Source organism: Callorhinus ursinus, unplaced genomic scaffold (genome assembly GCF_003265705.2).
Source record: "Callorhinus ursinus isolate GAN/ISIS: 27379988/994484 unplaced genomic scaffold, GSC_fseal_2.0 scaffold11, whole genome shotgun sequence".
Taxonomy (NCBI): Eukaryota; Metazoa; Chordata; class Mammalia; order Carnivora; family Otariidae; genus Callorhinus; species Callorhinus ursinus.
In genome coordinates, this window is record NW_027397073.1 from 1,556,354 (window position 1) to 1,580,642 (window position 24,289).

At 54.5% G+C, this 24,289-nt stretch overlaps 1 protein-coding gene and 1 long non-coding RNA gene across 5 annotated transcripts in view; both read left to right on the forward strand.

Annotated features, from left to right (window-relative positions):
• Positions 1 to 24,289, forward strand: part of MBP (myelin basic protein) — a 116,126-nt gene that overhangs the window by 80,229 nt on the left and 11,608 nt on the right. For 2 of the 4 annotated variants that reach the window (XM_073897996.1, XM_073897997.1), the window contains exons 4-6: positions 1,685 to 2,121; positions 8,837 to 8,914; positions 23,879 to 23,986. In XM_073897996.1, coding sequence (XP_073754097.1) covers positions 1,685 to 2,121; positions 8,837 to 8,914; positions 23,879 to 23,986 — 623 coding nt within the window. The remainder of the gene's footprint in view (positions 1 to 1,684; positions 2,122 to 8,836; positions 8,915 to 23,878; positions 23,987 to 24,289) is intronic. The other 2 variants (XM_025886829.2, XM_073897998.1) reach the window with 1 other exon arrangement.
• The window catches only part of LOC141373701 (uncharacterized), a 954-nt gene continuing 657 nt past the window's right edge, over positions 23,993 to 24,289 (forward strand). The window contains exon 1 of the long non-coding RNA XR_012379946.1: positions 23,993 to 24,276. This is a non-coding gene — a long non-coding RNA (uncharacterized lncRNA). The remainder of the gene's footprint in view (positions 24,277 to 24,289) is intronic.

The window sequence follows — 24,289 nt, forward strand, 5'->3', positions numbered from 1 at the left end:
ACTTTGTTATTTTTTTTATTATTATCTTATGTTAGTCACCATACATTACATCATTAGTTTTCGATGTAGTGTTCCATGATTCACTGTTTGCGTATAACACCCAGTGCTCCACGCAGAACGTGCCCTCTTTAGTACTCATCACCAGGCTAACCCATCCCCCCACCCCCCTCCCCTCTAGAACCCTCAGTTCATTTCTCAGAGTATCTACAAAACACCCTATTTCCAAATAAGTTCACATTCACAGGGACTGGGGTTTAGGATGGGGACCTGCCACTTTGGGGGACGCTTCATTTCATAACATTCATTTCCATCAGTGTTCATGAGACAAGGACCACATCTTGTTCATTACTGCAGCACAAACATCTAGCTCAGTACATTACACTTGTTAGGTGCTCAGTCAATAATGGATGAGTGGCCAGGTGGGTGGGTGGATGGATGGTTGGGCGGATGGATGTTTGGGTGGGTGGCTGGGTGGTTGGGTGGCTGGGTGGCTGAGTGGCTGGGTGGCTGGGTGGTTGGGAGGCTGGCTGCGTGGGTGGGTAAGTAGGATGGATGGTTGGGTCGCTGGGTAGCTGAGTGGCTGGGTGTTTGGGTGGCTGGTTGGGTAGGTAGCTGGCTGGGTGGGTGGATGGAATTTTGGGATGGTGGCTGGGTGGTTGGGTGACTGGCTGGGTGGRTGGWTGGKTGGRTGGATGGTTGGGTGGATGGKTGGKTGGGTGGGTGGAGGCATGCATGGGTGACTGGGTGGAGGGGTAGCTGGGTAGACAGATCTGTGGGTGGCTAGGTAGGTAGGTGGCTAAGCAGATTAATGGAAATGGATAGGTGGGTGCTGCTGTTGGGTAAATGTCAGTGAACAGATTGGTGGGTAGTTGGGTGGAGAGATGGATGGATGGATGGTATTACAGGTAAGTGTGAGTAAATCCACATTTTCTCTAAATAAGTAACTAAGGGTGAAGTGGAGTGGACATGCACTTAAACCTAACTTGCAACTTGAGAGCAAAATTGGTGTATTGCCATTCTGGAAGGGAATGCTGTATTTTTTGTATGTATGTAAGAGCTATGCGATGGTGGTAGAGCACATAGAACATTCCCACTTCAAACTTTATCACTGTGGCTGCTTATAGAAGAGGAGCCACATGAAAATGTCCTGAATAAGCAGTTCTCTAGTGCAAGAAGCCTCTTGTGGAATCTGGAAATTAAAGAATTCTAAATGCCCCGTTTCTTTAGGGCATGCATTACAAAAAGACGTGGGAAGTTCCACTTTCATCAAGAACACTAAAAATACCTTTGGTCACATCATTGCTCCCAGCACGTTTAACTTATGCACCAGTGAAGTTTTAAGGATTGAATGTCCCACAGTCCCGGCCTGTCCACGCACAACCATGGCAGCACCCAGGGGTGACTGCCGCGGCCGCGCCGGCCGCTTCAGCGGGAAGCCGGGGTGCGCTTGGCCTAGGGGGCCAGACCTCGAGTAGGGGCCCCTGAGACAAGACCTGCCAGTAGGACACTCAGGGCAGATTGGGTCCTGCCAGAAGCCGTCTGGGGCTGCCACGTAGCTTGCCGGCCCCGCGCACATTCTGTGGCTTTGGTAGGAGACAAGCAGGTCCCTCGCCCTGGAAGAAAGCGGCATTGTCCCTCGCTCTGCTTTGCACGGCCCGTGTTCATGTCTCACTGTTGTTTGCAGGGGAGGCAGATGTGGAGGAGAACAATGGGACCCCCTCTCAGGACACAGCGGTGACAGACTCCAAGCGCACAGCGGACCCAAAGAATGCCTGGCAGGACGCCAACCCAGCTGACCCCGGGGGCCGCCCCCACTTGATCCGCCTCTTTTCCCGAGATGCCCCGGGGAGAGAGGACAACACCTTCAAAGACAGGCCCTCGGAGTCAGACGAGCTCCAGACCATCCAAGAGGACAGTGCAGTCAGTCCTGAGGGCCTGGATGTGATGGCATCACAGAAAAGACCCTCCCAGAGGCACGGATCCAAGTACCTGGCCTCAGCAAGCGCCATGGATCATGCCAGGCATGGCTTCCTCCCGAGGCACAGAGACACGGGCATCCTTGACTCCCTCGGGCGCTTCTTTGGCGGTGACAGGGGTGTGCCCAAGCGGGGCTCAGGCAAGGTGAGCTCTGAGGAGTAACTAGGGGCACGCAGAACGTGTGTCCACTTTAGTTGACAAGGAAAAGGAAGGAAAGTCAGCAGGTGAGCTAAGCCCTAGCAGGGATCCTGGAGCAGCCCCCCTGCCGCCCTGCTGCTGTCCTTGCTGGCCATGCCGTGGCCGCGGGCGGGGGTGGCAGGGGGGCTGGGTTGCTGCTTTTGCTGCATTTCCACACAGCTCAGCCTCCTTCCTTCCTCTCCTCGCAGGGGATGCGATCAGGATGTGGCTCAGGAATGCAAGAACATTCTGAACTCTGCATCCCTGGGGCGCATGGCGTGGGCATCGTGGGCATTGTCCGGGGTCTCGTGCTCGGGTTTTGTGGCTGATTCTGCTTCTGTGTCCACGCTTTTGGGGTCGACATTGGGTTGTGCTCATTTTCCTTGGAGTCTGTGCTGCTAGCTTGACGTGGTCTTGCAACAATCGTGCGATTGAGGACTTTTGAACAAACTCGAAATTTAAATTCGCCTTGAGCAAATTGTGTCTTTTATCTGAGTTATTTAGGGGAAAGGGGTGGAGGGATCCTTGCGTGTGCTTATGAATCAGAACTGTGTTATTTTGTTATTCCATTAATTCGAATAGAGAATCTGTGAAGTTTCACTATGTAAATGTTCTGTAGATACAAATTGTATCAGGAGGGGAAAAAGCTCCCATCGTGTCAGTGCCCAGCCTCGGCTCCTGGAGTGGATGGTGACTGGGTCATCCATGGAGACGGTCCATCAGAGAGCTGAGTCCCAAGCGGCTTTGCTGTAGCAAACACATAGCATGTCCTATGCCTCTTAGCTGGGTCCTTTGGGAAGGAGAGGGTCTTTTCAAGAAAACCCGGGTTTATTGGCTGCGCTCACAAAACACACATGATGTAGCTTTTCCTCTGGCTGTGCATCCTGCTGATCCTGAAAGTCTTGGGAATGTAAAGATTCTTTTGAGTGAAGTGTGGAGCAGGGGCCCTGACTTGCAATTTTAAAGGAGTTTCTTTCGTCTCTGACTACAATTTTTTTAATTACTGAGGATTGTGAAATCGTTGAACAGTAAACGGGAAGGCAGTTTGGGCGCTGGAGGCTCAGGTGCTGCTAATATGTCTCTCGCATCTGCCCCCAGGTGCCAACATCTCTCACATGACACTTGCCGTGACTTCTGGTGACTAACACTTGCCGTGACTTCAGTGCTAACAGGGTCCACCTTCTGCTTGCTCCTTTCAGTGTCCGTCTTTGCAGACCGTTGCTTTAACTGTGGGGCAGTCTTGCGTCACCCCAAAATGGCGGTCGTCTGAACTATTTCCAATGCTGATTCCAGCCCGAGGTGCTTTTTGGGCCCTGCTATGAAACCACACCAGCCTCTGGCTGCCAGGTTGGGTCTTGCCGTTATTCTAAGCCCCCAGTAGGCAGGCAGCATCGCCAGTTTGAAAGCTTAAGCTATTCTGCTTCACTCAAGGTACAGGAAAAAATATATTTACACTGTGCAGAAAAGATTAAATCGCTGTATAGCATATATTATAAAACAAGCTCCATTTCAGTGGTAGTGGTCTCAATTAAAATTGTGAATGCATTGATATCATTGTGACTTTATTTCAGAATGGATATACACGTACGCGCGTACGTGCATCGCGTTTGTTCTCCTCTGTGTAGAATTACAACCATTGTTGCTTTAAGGCTCTTAGACTCTTTAATACTTTCAAAGAAGAGATTCATCTCGGAAGTAGGCATTAACTTTGCAAAGTAGTGTTGCCCGATTATCAAGGATCCAGAGAAATCAGAGTACTTTCACAGGATTTTTAAAAATGAAAACCATGTTTAAACAATTGCTTTAGAATTTTTGAAGTATCAGTTCTGTTCACTACTGAATGTTGAATAAAGAAGATTTAAAAAATGAACAGCCTTGCCTTTTGATGCCAGAGAAATCCGTTAAGAGTTTGCACTCGTCGGCGCGTAGCGGCTTCCCACAAACGCAGGCCTGGGACGCGTTCCTGTGCAGCGTCTGCTGAAACCAGTGTCTGTTCGGCACCCCTGTTTTACTGTGGACTCTTTGTTTGCTCTTAAACACTGGAGATGTGAGCTTAAAACCTCTCCGCCCAGGCGCACGCCCACGAGGGCCTCAGGATTCTGGGGTATTTACTGTTGCGGACACGACGGGTGATTCTGTGGCTTTGTTTCTGTCCTTGCTTTCCTCCGTGTGTCGTAAATCAGCAGAGCCCTCATCTTATAGAAAGGTCTTTGGATTGAGGTTTGAGAGAAGAGAAGCAAAAGGCCTGATTATAGTCCCCGAAAGCCCATTTCGCGTTTCCACCATTTGTCATTCCCGAGACAGTTGTCTCAGGTACACGGGATCCCAAAGAGCACCCGCAGGCCGGAGGGTCGGCTGCCCCGCCCGGGGTGTAAAGCTGGGGGGAAGCAGTTATTCTGCTTGTCTGTCTGCAGTGGTTTTTCCTGGTGGAATCCTGCAAGGCTGAAGGCATGGCCCCTGGGAAGGGGGGTGTTGGTCCGGGGACCCCTCCACAGCCCCCCACTCCCCCCGAGGCCCTGTGGCGCTCCAGGCCCTGGGTTGGCACTGCCCCCCCATCCTCAGAATGCACTGACACCACCCTCCCTTGTGTGGCTGGCTGTTGACATTCAAGGAAAGTGCATTATAAATTCCTGGAGGAGGCATGTTCTTTTGCTGAGCCCTAAAGGAAGAGCATATGCACTGAGAACATGCTCTTTTGTTGCAGGAGGAAAGAAGGGCTGTGTTGTGGCCTCCCAAAGAACAGCTTTCCCAGCTCCCTGGAGGGTGGGGCCTCGGGCAATGGGCAGGCCTTTAGGAAAACAAAGGAGAAAATGCATGTGGTCTTTGTGGAAGGCGCTCTCCAGAGCGGCCACCCCCGACCTGCTGCTCCCCTTGTCGGACCTCACCCCCTCCGCAGCGGCAGCCAAAGCCTTGAGCTGAGTGATCACTTTGGAAACTGCCCTTGTTCGTTTTCATCTGCAAGGGGGGAGGTTTTAGGAAGTAACTAAGCTGGACACAGTGATGTGCCCCCAGGGCCTTCCCCAAGTAAGAACATGCCCCTCTCAGATTTCTCCAGACCAGGGTATTTTAAAGTTTTTTAAGTTAGTCCCACACTGATGATTGTACCATTCTGTCCTGACTTCACGGCCGAGCTCCATGAGTAGTAACCTGCGCTGCTCAGCATCCCGTCGCTCAGCACTCTTGTTATTTCTGTGCCTCTAATTTTGATCGTACGGGATGAAAATCCTTTGCCGTCTACCGCTATGGGGTGTGAGCAGTCTTGTAAATTAATCACCACGCTCTGTTTCCCGGTTTTTTTCCCCACTTTAACTTCACTTAACATTTAGTTCTGCCATCACTTAATGCTTCTTCGTTAACATAATATCCCAACTCTGTAGCTATGTTCTGTGATCCTGCGGGGAGTGTAGCGTTCAGAGGCAGAGGAGGGACATGGCAGGAAGCCTGTGGAGGCCCCCCCGCCGTGCGGCCCCTGACCCCCGAGTCCGGGACCTGGGGACCTGCATGCTCCCTCTCAGCAGACAGTTCTGCTCCCAGGAGTGAAGCCCCGCACATGAAACCAAGTTGAATATCCGTGCGAGGCCGTGTGGCCGTGATCCGGCCGTCCGTCCGGTGCTTCAGTTCGCCCGGATATTTGGCCACAGCTCTTTCTAGAGAACAGACAATGTGGCAGGTGTATTTCAAACAAATACTTTTTGAGATTTCCCCCAGGAGTATCTTTATGAAGTGTTCCTACTCTGGTCAATTCTGGATCAGCGGCTTCCCCAGCTCGGCTGCGGGCAGTTTACCGTGGACCCCGTTGTCCACGAACCCTGAGTGTCCAGTGTCCCGTGGTTTCAGTGGGCGAGATCTGCATTAGGGCAGGTGGCCGTGCTCTGGGGCAGTCCTGCCACGTCTTCTGCGTGAGCCGCGTGTCTGCGCATTATGTTGATGTGTCTAATGGTGATCGCCTTCTGGTGAGTGTCACGGATGCCTGTTTGGTTTTGTGATGAACTTTTGCTTCACATATATTTCTTCCTTTGTACGCACTCGTTAAACTTTGTAACCGACCAAGGGCGTTACGCTAAGTGCACGTGAATTTTTCACGTTGTCTTCTTCGGGGTCTCCCCTCCCTCCCCCACGAAGTGCATTCACCACCGGTAATCTCGTGGGCTCCCGACGGGACAGCCAGCAGGTGAGGGTGGTGAGGGTGAGGGCCGAGCGCCCGTCCCCTCGGCACACGGGGGTCGGTTTCTCACTCTGTGCTTTTGCACAAAGACTTCGTATTCTTTTCCCCCTGCGGACAGCTCAGTGTCCTGGTCTGTCACGGCCGTTCTCGCTGCCCTGGATGTGTCAGTGTCTGTGTGAGAGCGCCGTCCCCGCTCAGGGGAGAGTGTGGGCGCGGAGTAGACTCTGCCCTCCCTCTGTGTGTGTTGGGGGGTGGACACTGCCCCCTCGGCGGCGCTTCCCGAGCGACTGGGCGCATGGGAGACCCATCCCGCCTGTGCGTCCAAGATGTCCCAGAAAGCCCGGGGAACCTGGACGTGGCGGTGTGCCGGCTCTTCCCAAGGACGCCAGTGAGCCTGGAGGTCATGGATAAGGTTGGCTCTCAGGTGAACTAGAAATAAAAGCAACACACGATTAATTTGGATGCATTCACTTGCCCAGCTTGTCCTCACTCCCATCCCGCTGCGTCCATTCACAGCATGTACAGGGACAAATGTCACTGGTTTTCCTTTTGGTGGAAGGATTAGATGTTTGGTGACAGGCTTGGCTGACTGGTTGATGGAGAGCTCGGCCTCCCATCGGAGGGAACGTATCCCAAGAGGGAAGAGCCCCCTCCCCAGAGCTCCTGTTAGCTTTAGGAACCTTAGAACCCGTAGAAATGGTAAGAGTCTCTCCACAGGTCTCTCCCCACCCCCACTCTTAACTGCCCCGAAGCTGTCCTGCTTCAGAGGAAAGAGTATAAAGTGGGGAGAGTTCCAGAAACAGGAATTGTTCCGAGAAAGCCCCTCGAACGAGGGCTCCTCTGAGGGGCACTTCCCGCCAGCCCCATGGGGCGCACCCAGTGACAGCACCAGCCCCTCCTGCACCTGTGTGGGAGGTCAGGTGAGCAGGGCCACTCCCCCCGCCATCGCCCATGAAGAGGATGCCTGTCTTCCCCCTCCTGCCCCTGCCCGGGGGGGGGCGGGAGGGGGGTGGCGGGTAGCTTGACACGGGTCCCCGGTGCGACCTGGAAACAGCTCAAGGAGCTGGTCCCCCTCGTTAAGAAGGGGCATTGCTCTCAACGGGGAATCAAACTAGAAAATTCTTCTTTGCCTTTTGGCCAAGGGTGTCCGTGCCCGTCTGCCACCTGTCTGCCACCCTTGGGGGGCGCCTCACACCCTGTGGGGACGACCAGGCCCGATCGAGGCAGAAGCCACCGCAGGCTCATCCACTGAGGCATTAACACAATTGCCTTACTCTGGTAGGACTCCGTGCCTGGCTTAAGGGCACAGTGCTTCTCGCTAGAGTAGAAGTCACCGCTCTCGCGTGGGGAGAATCAAGGGTGGGGGGTACAGCTAAGCAGACTCACCTAGATCTGCCTCGGGAAACCCTGTGTGTTCACTTTGCAATAATATTTCTAGAACACACTAACATTCTCCTGCGTCATAACCGCAGCTCATTCCTCACATAAACCACCAGTGACCTGTTATTTTAAAAATCCATGTAATCTACAGCCAATTTGAGACATCTCTTGAAATCCTTTACATCGATTTTATCTTTTGAGCAATGTAAGGCACCTTCTCTCCCCCCGCCATGAGCCCACCATTCTGCCACATACAATCGAACAAGGGGAACTCTCTGCAGACCATTTACCTTGGTCCCCCAGTCATGCTCTCTCAGCCACACCACTCAAAACTGGGTGATAGGCAGGTACTATCTTACAGCGAATAGAATCGGGAAGACACACATTAGGAACAGACACTCCTTAGGAAGATTTATAGCAACAGAGCCGAGAGTTAAGGTTAATGCACAGCTCACGTCCAGGCATGCTAAGTTAATACTAAGGCTTCTAAATCTCACCAACAGCAGGAAGAGTGTGAGACCGTGTAACCCCGAGTGGCCGCCTGGCCTGACTTTGGCCACTCTGTTGCTCATAAAACTAATTCCTGGAGCTCTGTAGGAAGCTGGGAGGGCCGGCAGAGAGAGCACAGTGACCCCCGCAGAACGGATGTGGTTTCTCCTGTAAGTCCCATACCGCAGCCATCACACCTGCTGCAAAAGAGAGAAACCTGTGCAGTAAAGCTGCGAACCTTCTCTATCCCACTGTAGACTTGAAAAGCCCCCTAGCATGTCGCACCGGGCCGGAAGGCGTGTCCTCCCCTTCCTCGGCCCAAAATCTTAGGGTCTGGTGCCTGCTACAATGTTAAGAAAATGTGGTCACATAATTGGGCGCAGGGCTCCAGAACTTTCCCCTAAACCTTTCTTCTTGTTCCTTTTTCTGATGTCCTTCCCCCGGAGTGCGGGGGGCTCCCGCTGCCGCCGCCTCCTCCCTCTGTCCCTGTGGTGGTCACCACCCATCCTCCGCACGCCCTCAGCCTCGGACCTCCGCCCCCACTTACCCTCCTCCAAGTCCGGTCAGGAGGGGACGCTTGCCGGAGGACTTGGGGGCTCTGCCAGTGGTACCATATGGACTCAACCGCCACTCTGTGTCCCCTGGCAGGTGCCCTGGCTCAAGCAGAGACGGAGCCCTGTGCCCTCTCATGCCCACAGCCAGCCCGGGCTGTGCACCGTGTACCAGGTAAGACGTGCGCTGACCCCGCCAGGCCCCTCCTGTCCTCCTCGGTCAGCGGGGGCCGCATCCGGGCACGCTCCTGCCCAAGGGCTGCAGCAGGTGCAGCGGGTCTGAAGTGCCTGGGGGAGTCACGTTTGCAAAGCGAGGGGGCCAGCTCCTCAGGGGAAGCAAGTAAGGGTCAAGGTGAGAAGACCGAAAACTCTTGTTCAAGAGGCCTTTGAATTCCCAGGCGGGATCCTGCACAGATGACCTGCAAAGGGCCGGCTGTGGGGTCAGGGCAGTGGACGGGCCCCCAGGACCAGCGGGGCCTCAGCGCTTCCACAGGCACCAGGGCACGGAGAGTCGGCTGCCACCGTGACATTGACCTGCCCTTGAAAACCAGTGCCTGATGTACACTGAACGATTGCTAGTTGAATTGTCACATGATGTGTGTCCTTGGGAAGGTCGATGGCGGGTGCGGTCCCCGCCTGGGCTCGGCGGGGCCTGCGCTGGGATGGAGCACGAGCCGTCACCGGTCCTGATCTGCTGCTCGGAGCACGGAGGGCCCACAGGTGAGTCCGGACGGCAGGGGGAATCAGGAAAGGCAGCATCACCCCAGAGGAGGTCCTGAGTCCACCAGGAGTCACACGCCTACTTACGCACGGTGGCGGCCACCACACGGGTTCGCGGCCGCGGGCCTGTGCTTTCAGGTGACGGTGGGTGCCCGAGCCAGACACCTGAGTGTGTCACCTGGGGACATGCAGAAGTTGAGAACCCGTGTCTGAAGAGGATGGACAGCATGGTGAGCGTACTCTCCCGACACACTTGTGGACCGTCCCCTCCCAAGAGCATCAGCGGGACAGGCTGTTGTCCAGCCCCTGTGGCCACTCGCTCTGTAAACGCCTCTCTCCGCGGCTCGTCGGTCAAAGCAAACGCCCTCCCTGGGAGGCCAGTGCCCCCGGATGCTCCGTGAAGACACCGGAATGCCAAAGCCTCTGCCACAGCGGCCCCTGGTGTGTGTGACCGGGTAACCGGGGGCCCCACACCTGGGTGTGAAGCCCCCACCTGGGGCCAGCTTGCCCCCTTCCCCCGAAACCACTCCACGCCTCCCTGCCCCAGGCTCTCCTCCACCGACCGAGACCGCTTCTGTCAGAAGCCCAGCTCTCCACAGAGGGAGACGGGCTGTGCTCTTCGGGGCACGCCAAGAATGTTGATTGTTCTCTTTTAAAAAACTACTTGGTGGAGAAAAAGCAACACTCCTCTCCTCTGCCTCTTCACCCCAGATCAACTTCTGTGCGCGCATTAAAATAACCAGGCCTGAAAGAAAGAGTCTGCACGACACCATCTCTGGCCACCAGTGGGCACACTAAGGTTCGGAGGACACACACCGCGGGGTTCTGGTCCTGGGTTCTTTGTATTTATTATTTGTTCATTTATGGACTCCCCCTAAATACTGGGCACCCCAAATGGGATTTGGATTGGCTTGCAAGAACATACGCGAGGATACTGAAACATGCACAGTACCGGATAGCAGTGTGTTTGTGTGTATGGTACTCACCTGGCTGCTAAGTGACCGGAAGTCGGACGGACCCCGAGCGGAAACCAAGGGCAAAGTTGCCACACGGACCAAGCCAGTGGGCTCCCCAAAGTCATTAGTGCAGACCCTCCGAGGGCCTAGTTCCGCCCACCGAGGCCTCAGTGATCCATGTGGCGGGTCCCCACCTTGCGAAATGCTTTTCAAGAGGCACGTCTGTGTCAGGGGTGCACAGGGGACAGGCGGGCTGGGTCTGGGAGTCCCGGAACCTCCCTCCTGCAGGGATAGGCACTGCTACGCTGTTCTCGCACTGAGGAAAACAGGACACCCAGGGTCTTCTCTCCTCTCTGAGCAAGAACTTCTGATGATTTGAAATGTCTTCCTGCAGCAATTTGGGATCTGCTGTTGTTTCAAGAAGATGGTCGTGTGTACCAGAGAGTAGATCTAATGGCACCTGACACAGGCCGGCTGCGGTAAATGGCTTCAGAATGCCCCTGTCTGAGGTTCTGTGGCAGAGGGCACTAGACACGGGCTTGCGGAGGGAATAAAGGCCGCTGGGTAGAGCCGGAGCTGGAGCTCGGACTCTCGGCGCTCAGCCGAAGCTGTCTTCCCTCCCCCGTGGCTCGGAAACTCCAAAGCTACCGATGAGCAATGCCGAGCAGACGTCCTGTACCCTGACCTTCCAGAACACTCCTCCATCTGTGTCCTCACGAGTCTCTCTGCAAATCTACCAGGAAGGCTAAGAAAGAGCCAGCCACCATGACATCAGGGTAACCAGCAAAGGACACCCGGGTTCCACTGTTGTCAGTGGCTTTCATGAGCCAACCCCCACCAGGAATTCTTTGATTCCAGGGGATCCAACACATGTCCTAGAACTACCGGAGCTCACCCTGCAGGGACGGAATGTGACCACCACACGTGGGGAGAGAGGAGCCCATGCAGATGGGTGGCATCCTATTCGGGAACCCAAACGCAAGTTGGAGAGGCGGGACTTGCAAGGGAGAGACAGGGAGCAAAGTGGTGGAGGGCAGTCCCCTAGGGAAATAGCAAACCCTTTTTCCTGGCGTGTCCTGCTCTGCCCAGCTGGCCACCTCTCCCTGCACGGGGTCCCCATCTTGGGGGGATGCATGAAGCACGGGCGCTATGGGTGTGCCAAGCCTCACGCAGGACGCCTGGTGTCACAGCCACCCCTCCGCGTGTGGCCTCCACCCGAGCCCTGGGGGCGAGCGAGGATCGGCAACGGGACAGCGTCCACCCTTGCTCGCCCCCCAGCTCCTAGTCCCTTGGAGGCCGCAGGCCACTTTACACAGGCCTCCCTGGCTGGAGAAGGCCCAGGCAGCTACCACGCACACCAGAGTTCAAGGAGCCAGTGACACCTCGTGCTGTGGACAAGTGCCCAGTGAGACTCAGAAACGCGGGCTGTGGCCCTCTCCCGCCTGCACAGCACCCACAGCAGTGGAAGTAGCCATCTTCCCACTCCGTGGGGGTCCCATGCCATTGGAGAGGAATACGAGAGGCGCACGTGCTGCCCCAGCCCCGGGCACCCCTAGGTCTGTCACACCTGCCTCTCGGCCACGTGACGCCTGAGCCACGCTGGAAGGACACCCAGGGGCCCTGGGAGCTGCGGGCTCCCCTCCGCCTCTCGCCAGCTCTGGCCTTGGGGTCCCTGCGTTTCTGCTCAGACCTCAGCTTCTCGACCATAAAATAAGTGTCAGATGAAGGACTGGGAGTGTTTCTCTGAAGACTGGGGTACAGCGTGTCCCCAGGACATCCCCGCAAGCGCTCGCGGTGACGCAGGTCTCGCCAGCCCTGCATCAATCGGGATGCCTTCCTGTGCACTCGGCCTTTGAGGGCTCGGTCTGCGCGGGACAGACAGGATTCCCCGTCTCCCAGCCTCCAGACACTCCCTGCACGCTCCCGGGGCCCAGCCTTTCCCCGGGGGGACGGGGGTCTGCTTCCCACCACAGCTGAACTGGGGGCCCATGACCCTCACTTGCTGGAAAACCTGCTGCAACTTGTCTTTTCCTTCCAAAGAGAATGTTCCAGACCCCACGCCCTTGAACCTGCTTGCCCACATTCTGCGCAGAGACCATTGGATCCCAAGAAGAGACATCGGGGCTCATCGTTTGGGTTTATAGCTCGGTTGTGACGTTCGCTTGACGTTTATGCAAAAGAGCCTTCTGTGCATGTCAGACCCATCGAGGTCTTTGTACACTGGGTGCCTGGAAGCAGCGGAGACAGACCAGAGTGGTGCAGGCTCCCGTCCGGTGTCCTGCTTCTCGCCTTTCTGGAGACAGCGAGGAAGCCTCAGGAAGGCCGCGTTCCAGAAGCGCCGGCGCCAGACGCCCTGACTCTGGGGAGCAGACCCGCCCCGCGGGGCAGACCTTGCCTGTCCCAGGAGCTCTGCGGCTTCCCCGGGGCGAGGGGCCGAGACACTGCCGTTTCTGCCGAGCACCGGGCGCGCTGGTGGCCCTCCCGTCACCGCGGGGACGCCTCAGCAGAAGGGCCCCTTAGAGCTGGTGCGCGCCAGGTGGCCGGTGCAAGACCGAGAGGGGGGGAGGCCTGGCGGCCAGAAACCAGCATCTGAGAGCTGCTTCCAGCCCGACAGGTGCCCCCAAGCCCCTCCGGCCCCCTCCGTGGCCCTCCCCTGCACCGCGCCCACCTCCCGGGATGACGGAGCCGGACCGCAGGCATCAGGCAGGGACACGGGGCTTGCTGTGACTTTCTCTGCCCAGGGGCACGGCCTCTTGTCATTCTGACCCCTGCACGGCCACCGAGGGGGGCCGAGCCGTCGCTGCGGGGGAGGGGGCGGTTCTTCTCCCGATTTCCCAGAGGAAGTCAGAGCCGCACTGCGCACCCCGCGCCCCCCCGCCCCCTGCAGCAGCCTGCATCCCCGCCCTCAGCTTCACTGTCCGCTAAGCACAAAGCCCTGCACCTTGGTCACAGGACAAAGCGCCGGTCCCTCCCAAGCCGACCGCCGGGAACACAGCAGGCTCACAAGGCCGAGCCCGCAGACCACACAGCCCACCCACGGGCTCCCTTCCCGGGATCTGAGAAGCAATCTACATCAGGACGGGCGCCACGCAACCTAAAATCTCCCTCTAAATCAAAGGTCTGCCTGAAAACTCCGCCAGAAATAGAGAAAAGACCGCTGTTGACCCCGCACGGCTTTCCCTAAAGAAAGAAGCTCAGCTTTAATTAAACTCACTCGAGTCAGCAATTCAGGAACAAACATATTCTTAAACTTGCAAAGGACAAAGGCACAGGGCACACTGCACGTATCATTCAGACTGAGAAGAATTCTCCCCCGTTTACGAAATCTGGGATGTCTTGACTTTGCCCCAAAACAACACTAACGCTGTCCGCTGAGGCATATTAGAAGTCTGAACAAAACCGGCGTCACAGCTTCCCCTGAGGAACGGACCTGAACGAAAGTGGGAGCGTGGCCCAAGGCCACGGGAGAGCCTCGTCTGGCCCGCCTGTGGCTTCTGGGGACGAGGGAGTCAGGGTCTGGGCTGCGGCCACCGCCCCCCCGGGCTCTCTCCCCGACACGCCTGGACCTACTCCGAAAGGGACTAATGTCACAGGTCAAACACCTCACAGTCAGACCCGTACTTTCATCCCCAAACTTGGGACCCTGGGTGCACTTGCTGGATTCGGTAATACTTACTCAGGGGGCCCCTCGTTCAGCACCTGGAGCAGACGGGGCGATTCTATGGTGGAAACTAGGTACGGCCGGCAAGGGGTGAGGAGGAGTCTTGGATGGAGAGAAGGAAGCTGTCCTGCCACGGACTCTTCAGGAAGTCCTCAAGGAGCATAAGCCACTGAAACAAGATTGCTCTCAGCCGTGAAGGGTCCTTAGCAGCCGTGGAAAGAGTGTGAAGCCGGAGAGAGGGGGCAGGAAAGGTATCTGGGTTTCATAGTGAACTGTGTTCGTGGTTCGTAAACAGAGAGAACATCACACACATGAGCATATTTGGGCTTGTTACCACGTTCAGGAGAAAAACATTTTAGGGATCCCCAGTCTTGCTCAGGCACTCTGCCTTATGGTCCGTGGCTCCAAACAGGTTACGTAGATTAACTGCGTGGCTCCCTGGATCGGAGTGTCTCGAGAATGCCCCCGAATCAAAGATTTCTCTGGGAGAAAAAAGCAAAATGCAAATTCCTTTCCTCAGTCGTTCTCAAGACCCCTGGTGAAACCCTCTGCGTGAACGGCGAGGGTCCTGATTGTGATGTGCAGTCTTCTGGGGCGTTCAGCCCGTCACTTACAGGAGTGAGCACCCAGCATATGTCTGTGTGGTGCGTGGCTGGGGGGTTGGCTGGTTTCAGTCCCCTGAACGGAACAGGATGATGCAGCCCTTACGGTCTACTTGTGTGGAGCTGGAGCTTCTCTGTGCACAGTGGGGGCTGACTGGCCCCTAGCTTCAGTTACAGAGAACTGCGTCCTTCAAAATGATAACCAAACCGGAAAATCTCACCTCATTAACTGCTATTGCATTCACTGCACCTAATTATCAGTGTTTACCAACATGAGTAGGAACTAATTTTCTAGGGAAGAGCAGCACGCACAAGTCCCCAGCCCTCCAGACATTAACAGACACCTCTAACTGACTCCATCAAGAAACGCTAATTTTTCCTTATATACAGGAACATTTTTATTTCTAGCTGATCATGCCTTCCCAAGGTAACGTAAGGTAAGTCGACAATTTTTTTAAAAATAAAATAAGCCTACACTTTTTTTAAAAATCCATTCTTCCTTCTACCTTTTTCTTCTGTTGTATGGCTAGCCCGTGATTTCTCCATGTGCTGCCAAGTGTTAGGTTTGGAACATTGGCCTCTGTCCCACATGGAACCCACAAGAATCTGGCTTGGAGTGGTGTGGCCCGCAGCACCGGGTCCTGGACAGGAAAGTCAGGAGACCCGGCAAGCACGTCCCCATCCCCCTCGAGTACCAGTTGTTGCACCCGTTAAATGAAGCAGTTGCTTCTGAGCGTGCTGAGCAACATTTCTTGCTCTACCAATGGTGGGGGGCGAGCATGAGAATCATACACCCCGTATTTTAAAAGCGAGTAGGATCACTTTCTTTATTCCCTTTTTAGGTGGAATCCTTTGGGGACACAGGGAGGAATTCCTAGAACTTGGGTGGCTTAGCCACGGAGGACAGGGTCAGTAGGAAAACCATCAGTGTGCCCAGCACGGGACGCGCGTGTGTGGACCCACCTGACAACAGGGCGACAGGCGAGCCCTGGGCGTGTCGGGGGCCGCGGCACAGACTGAGGCGGCTGCGCGTGGCCTCCAGCGGGCTCAGAGTTCTCTCCACGGGATCGGATGCTTGCTGAGGACCAGTGCCCGGGCCGAGGGTCAGCGGGCGCACAGCCTGGTGTGAGGAGCACCTGCCTTGGTGAGCCTCGATTTCGAGCTTAAGGAAGGGTGGGGCTTCTCACACAGCAGCTGCACCCCGAGCTCCTTTCTCTCTCCATCACGTACAAAAGATGGAGCAGGTATCAACGCACACACTGGATTGGAAGGACCAATGTCCCCCGAACTAGCACCCTGTACAGGAAAGGGGGAGGAGCAGAACCTACTTTTGGTTACTACGTGTGATCTGAAGGAAGCCGGGGCATACTTCATGATATTTAAAGGACGTTCTAATATCGTAACATACCCCAAGTCATCACACCATTATGAGGACTCTTAGCCATTAGGGACAGGGGTCTGGATGCACACGATTTTGAAGTTTGGGTTGGTCCTAACACAGCCTCTAGTCTATTATGTGACTCCTCTCAGCTCTTGGTCTGCGCGTGGCCAGTCTTCTAGCTGCCTTCTTTTGAGCTGGGTGTGTAGTGATCTCTTACTGCTCTCTCCACTACTCGTCTGCACTCATGCAACACCGTCCATCTAGAAGAGAAAAGCAAGCAAACTGAGGCCTGGGCCGGGGGGGAGGGGCCCCGAGTCTTGCTGGGCTGTGCCTCATGCAACAGGGAGCACACAGGTGCATCTCGGGGCTCAGCCCCTGGAGTGGTGAGCACACGGGGCGGTGGGGGGACACATCCGAGAGCCAGGGATTCACTAGGATTTCATCCACTGACATTGTGATGGTTGTTTCTGGAAAGATAAGAAATAAAGTAGGAGCTAGAACTTGTTTTTCCCCTAACCACAAAACCCCAGGCACAGTGAATATTAATTTTTTCAAGATACAGCATTTTCTTCTGAGAGGGAATGAGTCCATCGATTTGTCTCTAATCAGACCCAGATGCAAATGTGTTGCAGAGTTCTCCCTATTTCCATAAAACAGCCACTGTATTCAAGGGAACGACTCTTTACCCAGTCTGATGACCATTGATCTTCAGATGTGTCAGGTGAAAACTAATCTCCTGGTATTGCTTGCAAGTTTAAGAACTCCCAGCTCTCTGGCAAATTGGAAAACCTAAAACCCGTTCCTGAGGTCTGGATGGGGAGCGCGGCCCCGGCCCGGAAGCCGGTGCACGGGCGCCCCCTGCTGGTGGCGGACATTATCGCAAGAGGAGGGAAAAGAACCAGTATTCTTCAAAAGCAATACAATGACACAGGTTAATGGAAAAAGCGATTTCCCCTAAAAACTAATAGAAAGGTTGCCCTTTGTGCTATGGTTTCTCTCCCATGGCGTTTAGGACTTCTCAGCATAATGTTATCTGCCATCAAGGAGTTGTTGTTTGATTCATCATGATGCCGAAAGAAAGAGTAACAGGTGGTGCCACACAATGTTGTGCAAACTCAGGTCACATTTCAAGGCACCTGCCCCTTTCTCCGTTTATGCAGGCATAGAGCCAGGTCTGAACATTGTCTCACCAAACTGAGAAACAAGAGCCGTCCCTAAGTGGTACAGTTTCTTCGGCAACCTTTCAAATGTTGAGTTCTTTGTATAATGAGTTTGTGTTATTTTTCTCATTAGGCCAAAGCTTTCATTAAGAAATAAGTATTTTTTTCAAATCTCACTTGTGCAAGATGATCAGCTGCACGTATTTTGGAGGCGCTGTGTTGAGAAGGCCCAGCCTCGGGTGTAGACCGGGGGTCATGGGCGGGGGTGGGGGTCCGGCGTCCCTGCCTCCCAGCTCTGAGTGCCCCCTTGTCCCAGTTCATCCCAGATCACCTGAGAACTCCCCCTTACCTCTTAACCTCCTGCGGAAGAAATGAGCTGCCAGGAATGGGGCAGGACTCACCAGTTTGACAAATAACGGTAAAATGTTAACCATTTTGCCTCTTTTTTCAACCTTAGCGAACACAAAAGTGCTTCATCAGAGAATTACTAACTGTGTGTCTCAAAAACTAACTAAGCATTGGGGCGCCTGCGTGGCTCAGGCAGGTAGGCGTCTGACTCCTGATCTCGGCTCAGGTCTTGATCTCAGGGTCGTGGGATCGAGCCCCGTGTTGGGCTCCACCCGGAGTGTGGAGCCTAAAAAAACAAAAACAAAAAACCAACGAAGTGAGAAACATCCTTCCTCTTTTGGGGAGCCCCAGCTCAGTGGGCTCCATGGCAAGGGACTCCATCCATCACAAGTACTCGCGGGGCAGACGCTGAGGACCAAGGAGGGACTGACAGAGGAAGCCCCACAAGTGACTGGCCCGCGCCCCTCGTGCCCCTGCACCTGGCCTGGCCCCAGCTGGTCTGCGGGGCGGACAGGTCCCCCTCGTGCCCCCTGATCTGCCCCTCGTTCTTCCTGCCAGTGCTTCCTCCAAACACAGTGTCCTGCCCGTCTCTCCCATGCTAACTGCCCACATCCCATAAACTGTAAAATACAATAACCAAAACCCGAGTATTTTTAAAGTGCCTCCCCAGGCCTGCCAGGGGTTCCCCAGCTCTGCTCTGACCTGACCCGGCCGTCAGCCCCCGAGACTTGCCTAGAGGAGGGCCCGGCTGCCCCTCCAGCCCCCCCTCCCGGTGCCCCCCTTCCAGCAGAGCGGACTGGCCTTCACGGGGCGCCAGCATCGTGTTGTGCCCCGTACTCGTTCCCCCTGCCCGACGGCTTCCCTTCGAGCTGCTGAGGGAGGGCGAGTGGGGGTCCGGGCATCCCTTCCGCCAGTTTAACAGATCAGGGCAGACCAGGGGCTCAGCACAGAAGCCAAAAGGTGGGAGCACCCAGGTGTCCCTCGACAATGAATGGATAAACAGAAGGGGTGTGTCCATGCAACAGAAGTTTCCAGCCTGAAAAATTTTGGAAGGAAATTCTGGCATCTGCTACCACATGGATGAACCTCGAGGGCCTGATGCTGGTTTCAAGGAGCCAGACATAGCAGGAGCAATCCTGTATCATTCCGCTCCTGCCAGGTGCCTAGAGCAATCACATCCGTGGAGACAGAAAGTCGCTGGTGGGTGCCGAGGGGCTGGGGAGAGGGAACGAGGGCTTGGGGTTTAGCGAGTGCAGATCTCAGTTTGGGCAGTCCAATGCCACATGAGGCGTTACAGTCTAAAGGGGCCATATTGTTCAGATAGCAGACACATTAGGAAGGTGAAGACGTTCCAAGCAAGGGTACCCATGCGAGCAAGAGCTCAGACGGAGATGAGATGCTGCATCTGGAGGGACGGCCGGACTCACGGACACAGGGCTCCTGCTAGACAGTCCCGGTGATGACACAGTGTCCTCATCAACACTCGGCTTCGTAAAGACAGACCCTGCTCCAGTTTAGATATTAACCTACAGAGACACGGACTCGGTTTCCGTGCGTGGTTCTGTGAAGTCTAAGGCATGTGGCCTTCTGTGTAGCCGCCACCACAGTGAGGACCCTTCGCCCCAGAGCCGTCCCCCTGCTTTCCCATTGTACCCACAGCACAGCCTCCGCTCGCCCATCCCTGCGCCCTGGCGACCGATGCCCTGCTCGCCCTCACTGCGATTTAGTTGTTAGAAGAACGTCACATAAATGAGTCCACACGGCAGGAGCTCTTCTGGGAGTGGTTGCTTCTGCTCAGCCTGACACCTTGGAGAGGCCTTGAGTTCCCGGGTGTATCAAACGCTCGTCCCGTCTTGCTGCTCCGTGGTACTCTGCTGCGCGGATGTGCCACTTCGTCTACCTTTCCCCTCACTGATGAGCATTTGGGTTGTTTGCCGATTTAGTGATCAGGAATTGAGCTGCTAATAAACATTTGTGGACAGGTTTTTTTTAACGAACATAAGTTTTCATTTAAGATTGAAATTACTTTTTCCCTCAAAAAATTGGTGACCAATATATTCATTACAAAAAAAAAAATCACTTCCAGAAATACTTTTTTTTCCTTTTACCATTCAAAGCAGGAAGCAGGATTGCTGGGTCCTACGGGAAGTAGATGGATAACTTTATGAGAAGCTGCCAAATTGTCTGACAGAGGGACTGTACCATTTTGCATTCTTACCAACAATGCAAGAGAGCTCCCAGTGCCCCACATCCTCGGCAACACTTAGTATTGTCAGTACTTTTTATTTTGTCCATCGTGATACATGTGCAGTGGTGTCTCCTCGTGGCTTTGAGTTGCATTTTCCTAGTGGCTGACAAAGTCGAGCAGCTTTTCACGTGCCCATCCTGCCTCATGCAGCATCGATTCCGTGTTTGGTCCATCATTTTAAACCGGGTTGTTTTTTTAACCATTGAGTTTTGAGAGCTCTTTACATATTCTGGTTTCAAGGGTTGTGTCAGTTGTGTGTTTTGCACATATTTTCTCTAGTCTGTAGTTTGACTTTTCATTCTTTTAACAGTGTCTTTTGCAAAACCAAAGTTTTAAATTTTATGGGCCGTTCCTTGGGTGTCATGTCTCAGAACTATGTTTTCTTCTAAAATCGTATAGTTTTACATTGTAGATAAAGATCTATAGTCCATTTTGAGTTCATTTCTGGATAAGGTGCGACACTGGGTTGAGGTTCACTTTTTTGGAGATTCAGATGCAGTTGTTCCAATACCATTTGTTGAAGATACTATTGAATGGTCTTCGTACCTTTCTCAAGAATCAGCAGGTCACATTTGGGTGGGCCTGTTTCTGGACGTGATGGTGTCCGTCCATCTATGTGTCTGTCTCCCCTCCAGCACCACACTCCCTTGGTCACTTTCACTCTACCGAAATCTGAAATTCAAAGCATGTGCTTCCTCGAGCTTTATTCTTCTTTTCCACCGTTGCTGGGCTATTTTGATCCCTTTGCATTTCTGGATAGTCTTAGAAACAGCTTGCCTGCATCTGAACAAAACCCTGGTGGGACTTTGATAGGATGTGCATTAAATCTGTAGAGCTACTTGGGGAGGGCCGACACCTTTACGATGCTGAGCCATCCCATCCACAAACGTGGAATGTCTCTCCGCTCACTCTGCTTTCTTCCCTCAGCATTTCCTGGGGTTTAGCATAGAAATCCTATGCATGTTTTCCTAGATTTATGTCTGGTGCTATTATACATGTTAGTGTTTTCAAATTTTGCTTTTTCTAAGTGTTCATTGCTTAATGTGTAGAAATGTGATTGGCTACGTGTCCTTTTACTACCAGGCCATTCCAAATATAACTGCAGTTGTAACCAGGTGACTACCTCAGATCACCTGTGCATTGGACAATTTACAACCAAGAGTCCAGGGCAAGTCCGTACTCAGCGGGCTTCGCTGCACACGTAACAGAAGTGTGTGGCTTCACCAAGGGCCTTCTGTCTACTTAAGATCAACGCTGTGTGTGAGGCTCTGTATTCAAAATGATCTGCACAGTCTACATGTTAATCCCACACACAGTGAATGCATATTGTATCCTAAGTTCTGTGGTGAGGGCTATAAATATACCAACCACCTTTTCCATGAATGGCTCTGACCCCTGATGTTGTAGCTCCCAGAGCCAAAATGCAATTTACCAATTTCATGCACTCCTTTAAATTATTTTTCCCTCAAAAGCTTGGTGACTATTTATCATAAAAATCACAAAATACATATTTTGTCTTATAGCATTCAACACAGGTATGCATAATTCACATGAGAAACATTATTACCTATGTAAACCTCATTATCTGTCTCACAACATAAGTTTTAATAACATGAGATCTGCATAATATGACCTAACATTCACTTCTGTAAAAACCTCTATGTATAGTTTAAGATATTTTTCTAGTTTAATCACAGGCTATAGGAGTTACAGGTGCCTGATTCCTCTATGACTCAATATCCAATACAGAGCATGCAGAAAAACGGTGTATAAAACACCAAGAGGAGAGCAAGGTGTACTGGATTTCGAGCCGATTTCCTTATTTCAGACCATTTGGATGGTGTCTCATGAATAACCACCTGCAGGACATATCAGACACTTAAAAGATATTTGTCTTAATGTAAGTAATTTAAATCATTTCCTGGCTCATCCATTTTTGCTTTTTAATTCTTAATTTTGCGCTCACTCTTTCATTGGAGAATATGCAACGTCGGTGTGCTGATTGAGTGTGATCGGCCAGCGAAGTCAGGCAGTTGGAAATCAGGTAAAAGACAAGGATGCGGGGAGAGGAAGCAGGTTATTCGGGTCCCTGCAGCATCAGCAGAGAGCATGAGTTAGAATAAGCAGGCTCAGGGGTTTCGGCAGGAACAGAACCCCTCTGGCTCTGTCCCTGCTGTGTCCACATCTCCAGGCTCAGTGCCCACAGCCACCCGGCTCCCTGTGCCCTCCTGCAGGCGTGTGCAGGGAGTCCTGAGCGGTGGGGCTCCCAGCTGGCCACTGGGGCTGGACACTCAGGGTGCTCATGGATGAGCGGCACAGGAGGCCGACGACCCACCGGGTCTGCAGGGTGAGCTGGAGCCGGCTTCCAGCAGGTGACCCCTGCAGAGTGAGCAGGGCGGGGGCAGAGGAAGGGCGTTGCGGGCAGCAAGGAGCCTCTCCCGGAGGCAGGGTCTGGGCGCGGGGAGGGTGCCTGCCGGACCCAGGTGAGGGAGGGCAGAGGCCCGGCCAACAGGCCAGCGGGGTGCTGGGAGTCTAAAGGACCGGGGCCTGCCGGGGCTGGGGTTGCCCGGGGGGGGCAGAGAAGTCCGTCAGGGGGGCCTGCTTAGCTTAGCACCGGGAGTGGGCAGGTCGTGGCGCTTGAAGGGTGAGCCGGGCACGGAACGTCCCAGGGAACGGGCGGGGCCCGGGTGACCTTGTCCACAGCCCAGGGAGGCGGCGGGCCATCAGAGCAAAGACCAGCACTCAGGGGGTAGTGCACACCTGCACGCCCAGTGGAGTGGGTTCGCAGCGGCCCTCCAGCCAGAGAAAAAGTGCTGTTTGGTGAAGCCGAAGCAGGGGGTGGTCAGGAGAGAAGGGGGAGAGGACCGCCGGGTTTGCCGACGTGTCTGGGCCGGAAAGGGAAGGGTCAGAGGAACTCAGCCAGCTTCTGTTTTATTGTCCGTCAAGAGTGGGGAGGGGAACGGATGCAAGGATGCGTTCGAGAAAGACAAGACGCGCTCCTGGAGGCAAGGGTAGCCGCCGGGCTTCAGACCCGGGGCTCTGAGGCAGGAAAACGGGCGTCTGGGGACATCCCAACATGTCCCCAGCCAGTGGGTGCTGGATGCAGTGTACCTTTCACTGCAACCAGGCCCCGTCGGGGTACTGCGGCCGCCTGTTAGATGAGGCCCACCAAAGGCCTTAAATTCTGGAGACGCACGCTTTGGACTCCGTGGAGGCCAAGTGTCTCCCGAAGAAGGGCTTCATCTCACACAGCAAACACAAAGCTCATGAGGGAAGGGAGCGCCTCCGGGGACCTCAGCACGTGTAACGGAAATGCCCCTGGGAACTTCTCCCTCACGTTCTTCCCTGTGCATGTCACTGGGTGAGCAGGAGGAGAGCCCCAGGGTCGGCTTTGCAAGCTCGCCTCCCCGAGCGCTGTGTGCAGGCGGCGCTCAGCCCATGGTGCAGGGGTGCGTGGAGGCTGCTGAACTGTGGACCTCGCTCCCCGCCCCATTCCCTGTCCTCTCTGCAGCACTTCCTGAGCTGGGAAGAGCTGGGCACTGCTCCCCACGCCTTCCCGCTGCTCAAGATTTGGAAGAGGTCGTCCCAAACTGGGCCGGTGCCAGTGCTGTGACCTGGGACGCTGATTTTGAGAAACGGAGGCTCGTTCACGTGATGCAACCCCTTCAAAGCTCATGGTGGGGTTTTTTGCCATTAATTCCCAAGTATTCTCCTTTATCCACAGCAGAAGCTCAGGGAAGTGGTAGCTTTCTCGTACGGCTTACTTACCCTGAGCCCGTCTTCGGCGGACTCCCCCTTACATTCCCTTCCCTTGCCCTGCGCTGTGACTTTGGGGGCCCCGACGCTGGCTCCATGGTGGAGATGCTTCGGGCACATCCAGACTTCCCGCCTGAGGTCCCCTGCCACCCTAGGAGTGTCCTGGGTCATGCAGCCATGCTGCAGCATAAGGTCCTGATCCCAGAGAATCCAGATGCATCCCCCGGAGAGGAGAGAGGCAGCTCTGCCAGGGGGGCCAGAGCAGAGGGTGGGACCTGACCTGAGCTCAGCACGCCCTCTCTTTCAGGATGGACATCATGCGGCGAGAACTGCCCACTACGGCTCCCTGCCCCAGAAGTCGCAGCACGGCCGGCCCCAAGATGAAAACCCTGTAGTGCACTTCTTCAAGAACATCGTAAGTGCTCCCATCCCACTGTGAGCGGCAGGCTGCCGGGAGAATCGAGATTGCAGGGGGCAGCAGGTGCCCGGCCACAGCCTCATCCACAGGGGACCTGAGTCTACCCCAGAGGACCCGGAGCTCTAATCATGAGGGGTTTGAGTATATCCCCAGATGACACTGATTCTAATCATGAGGGAACCTGACTCTATCCCCAGGTGACCCTGAGCTCTAATCCATGGGGGGCCTGAGTCTATCCCTAGATAACCCTGAACTCTAATCCATGGGGGGTCTGAGTCTATCCCCAGGTGACCCTGAATT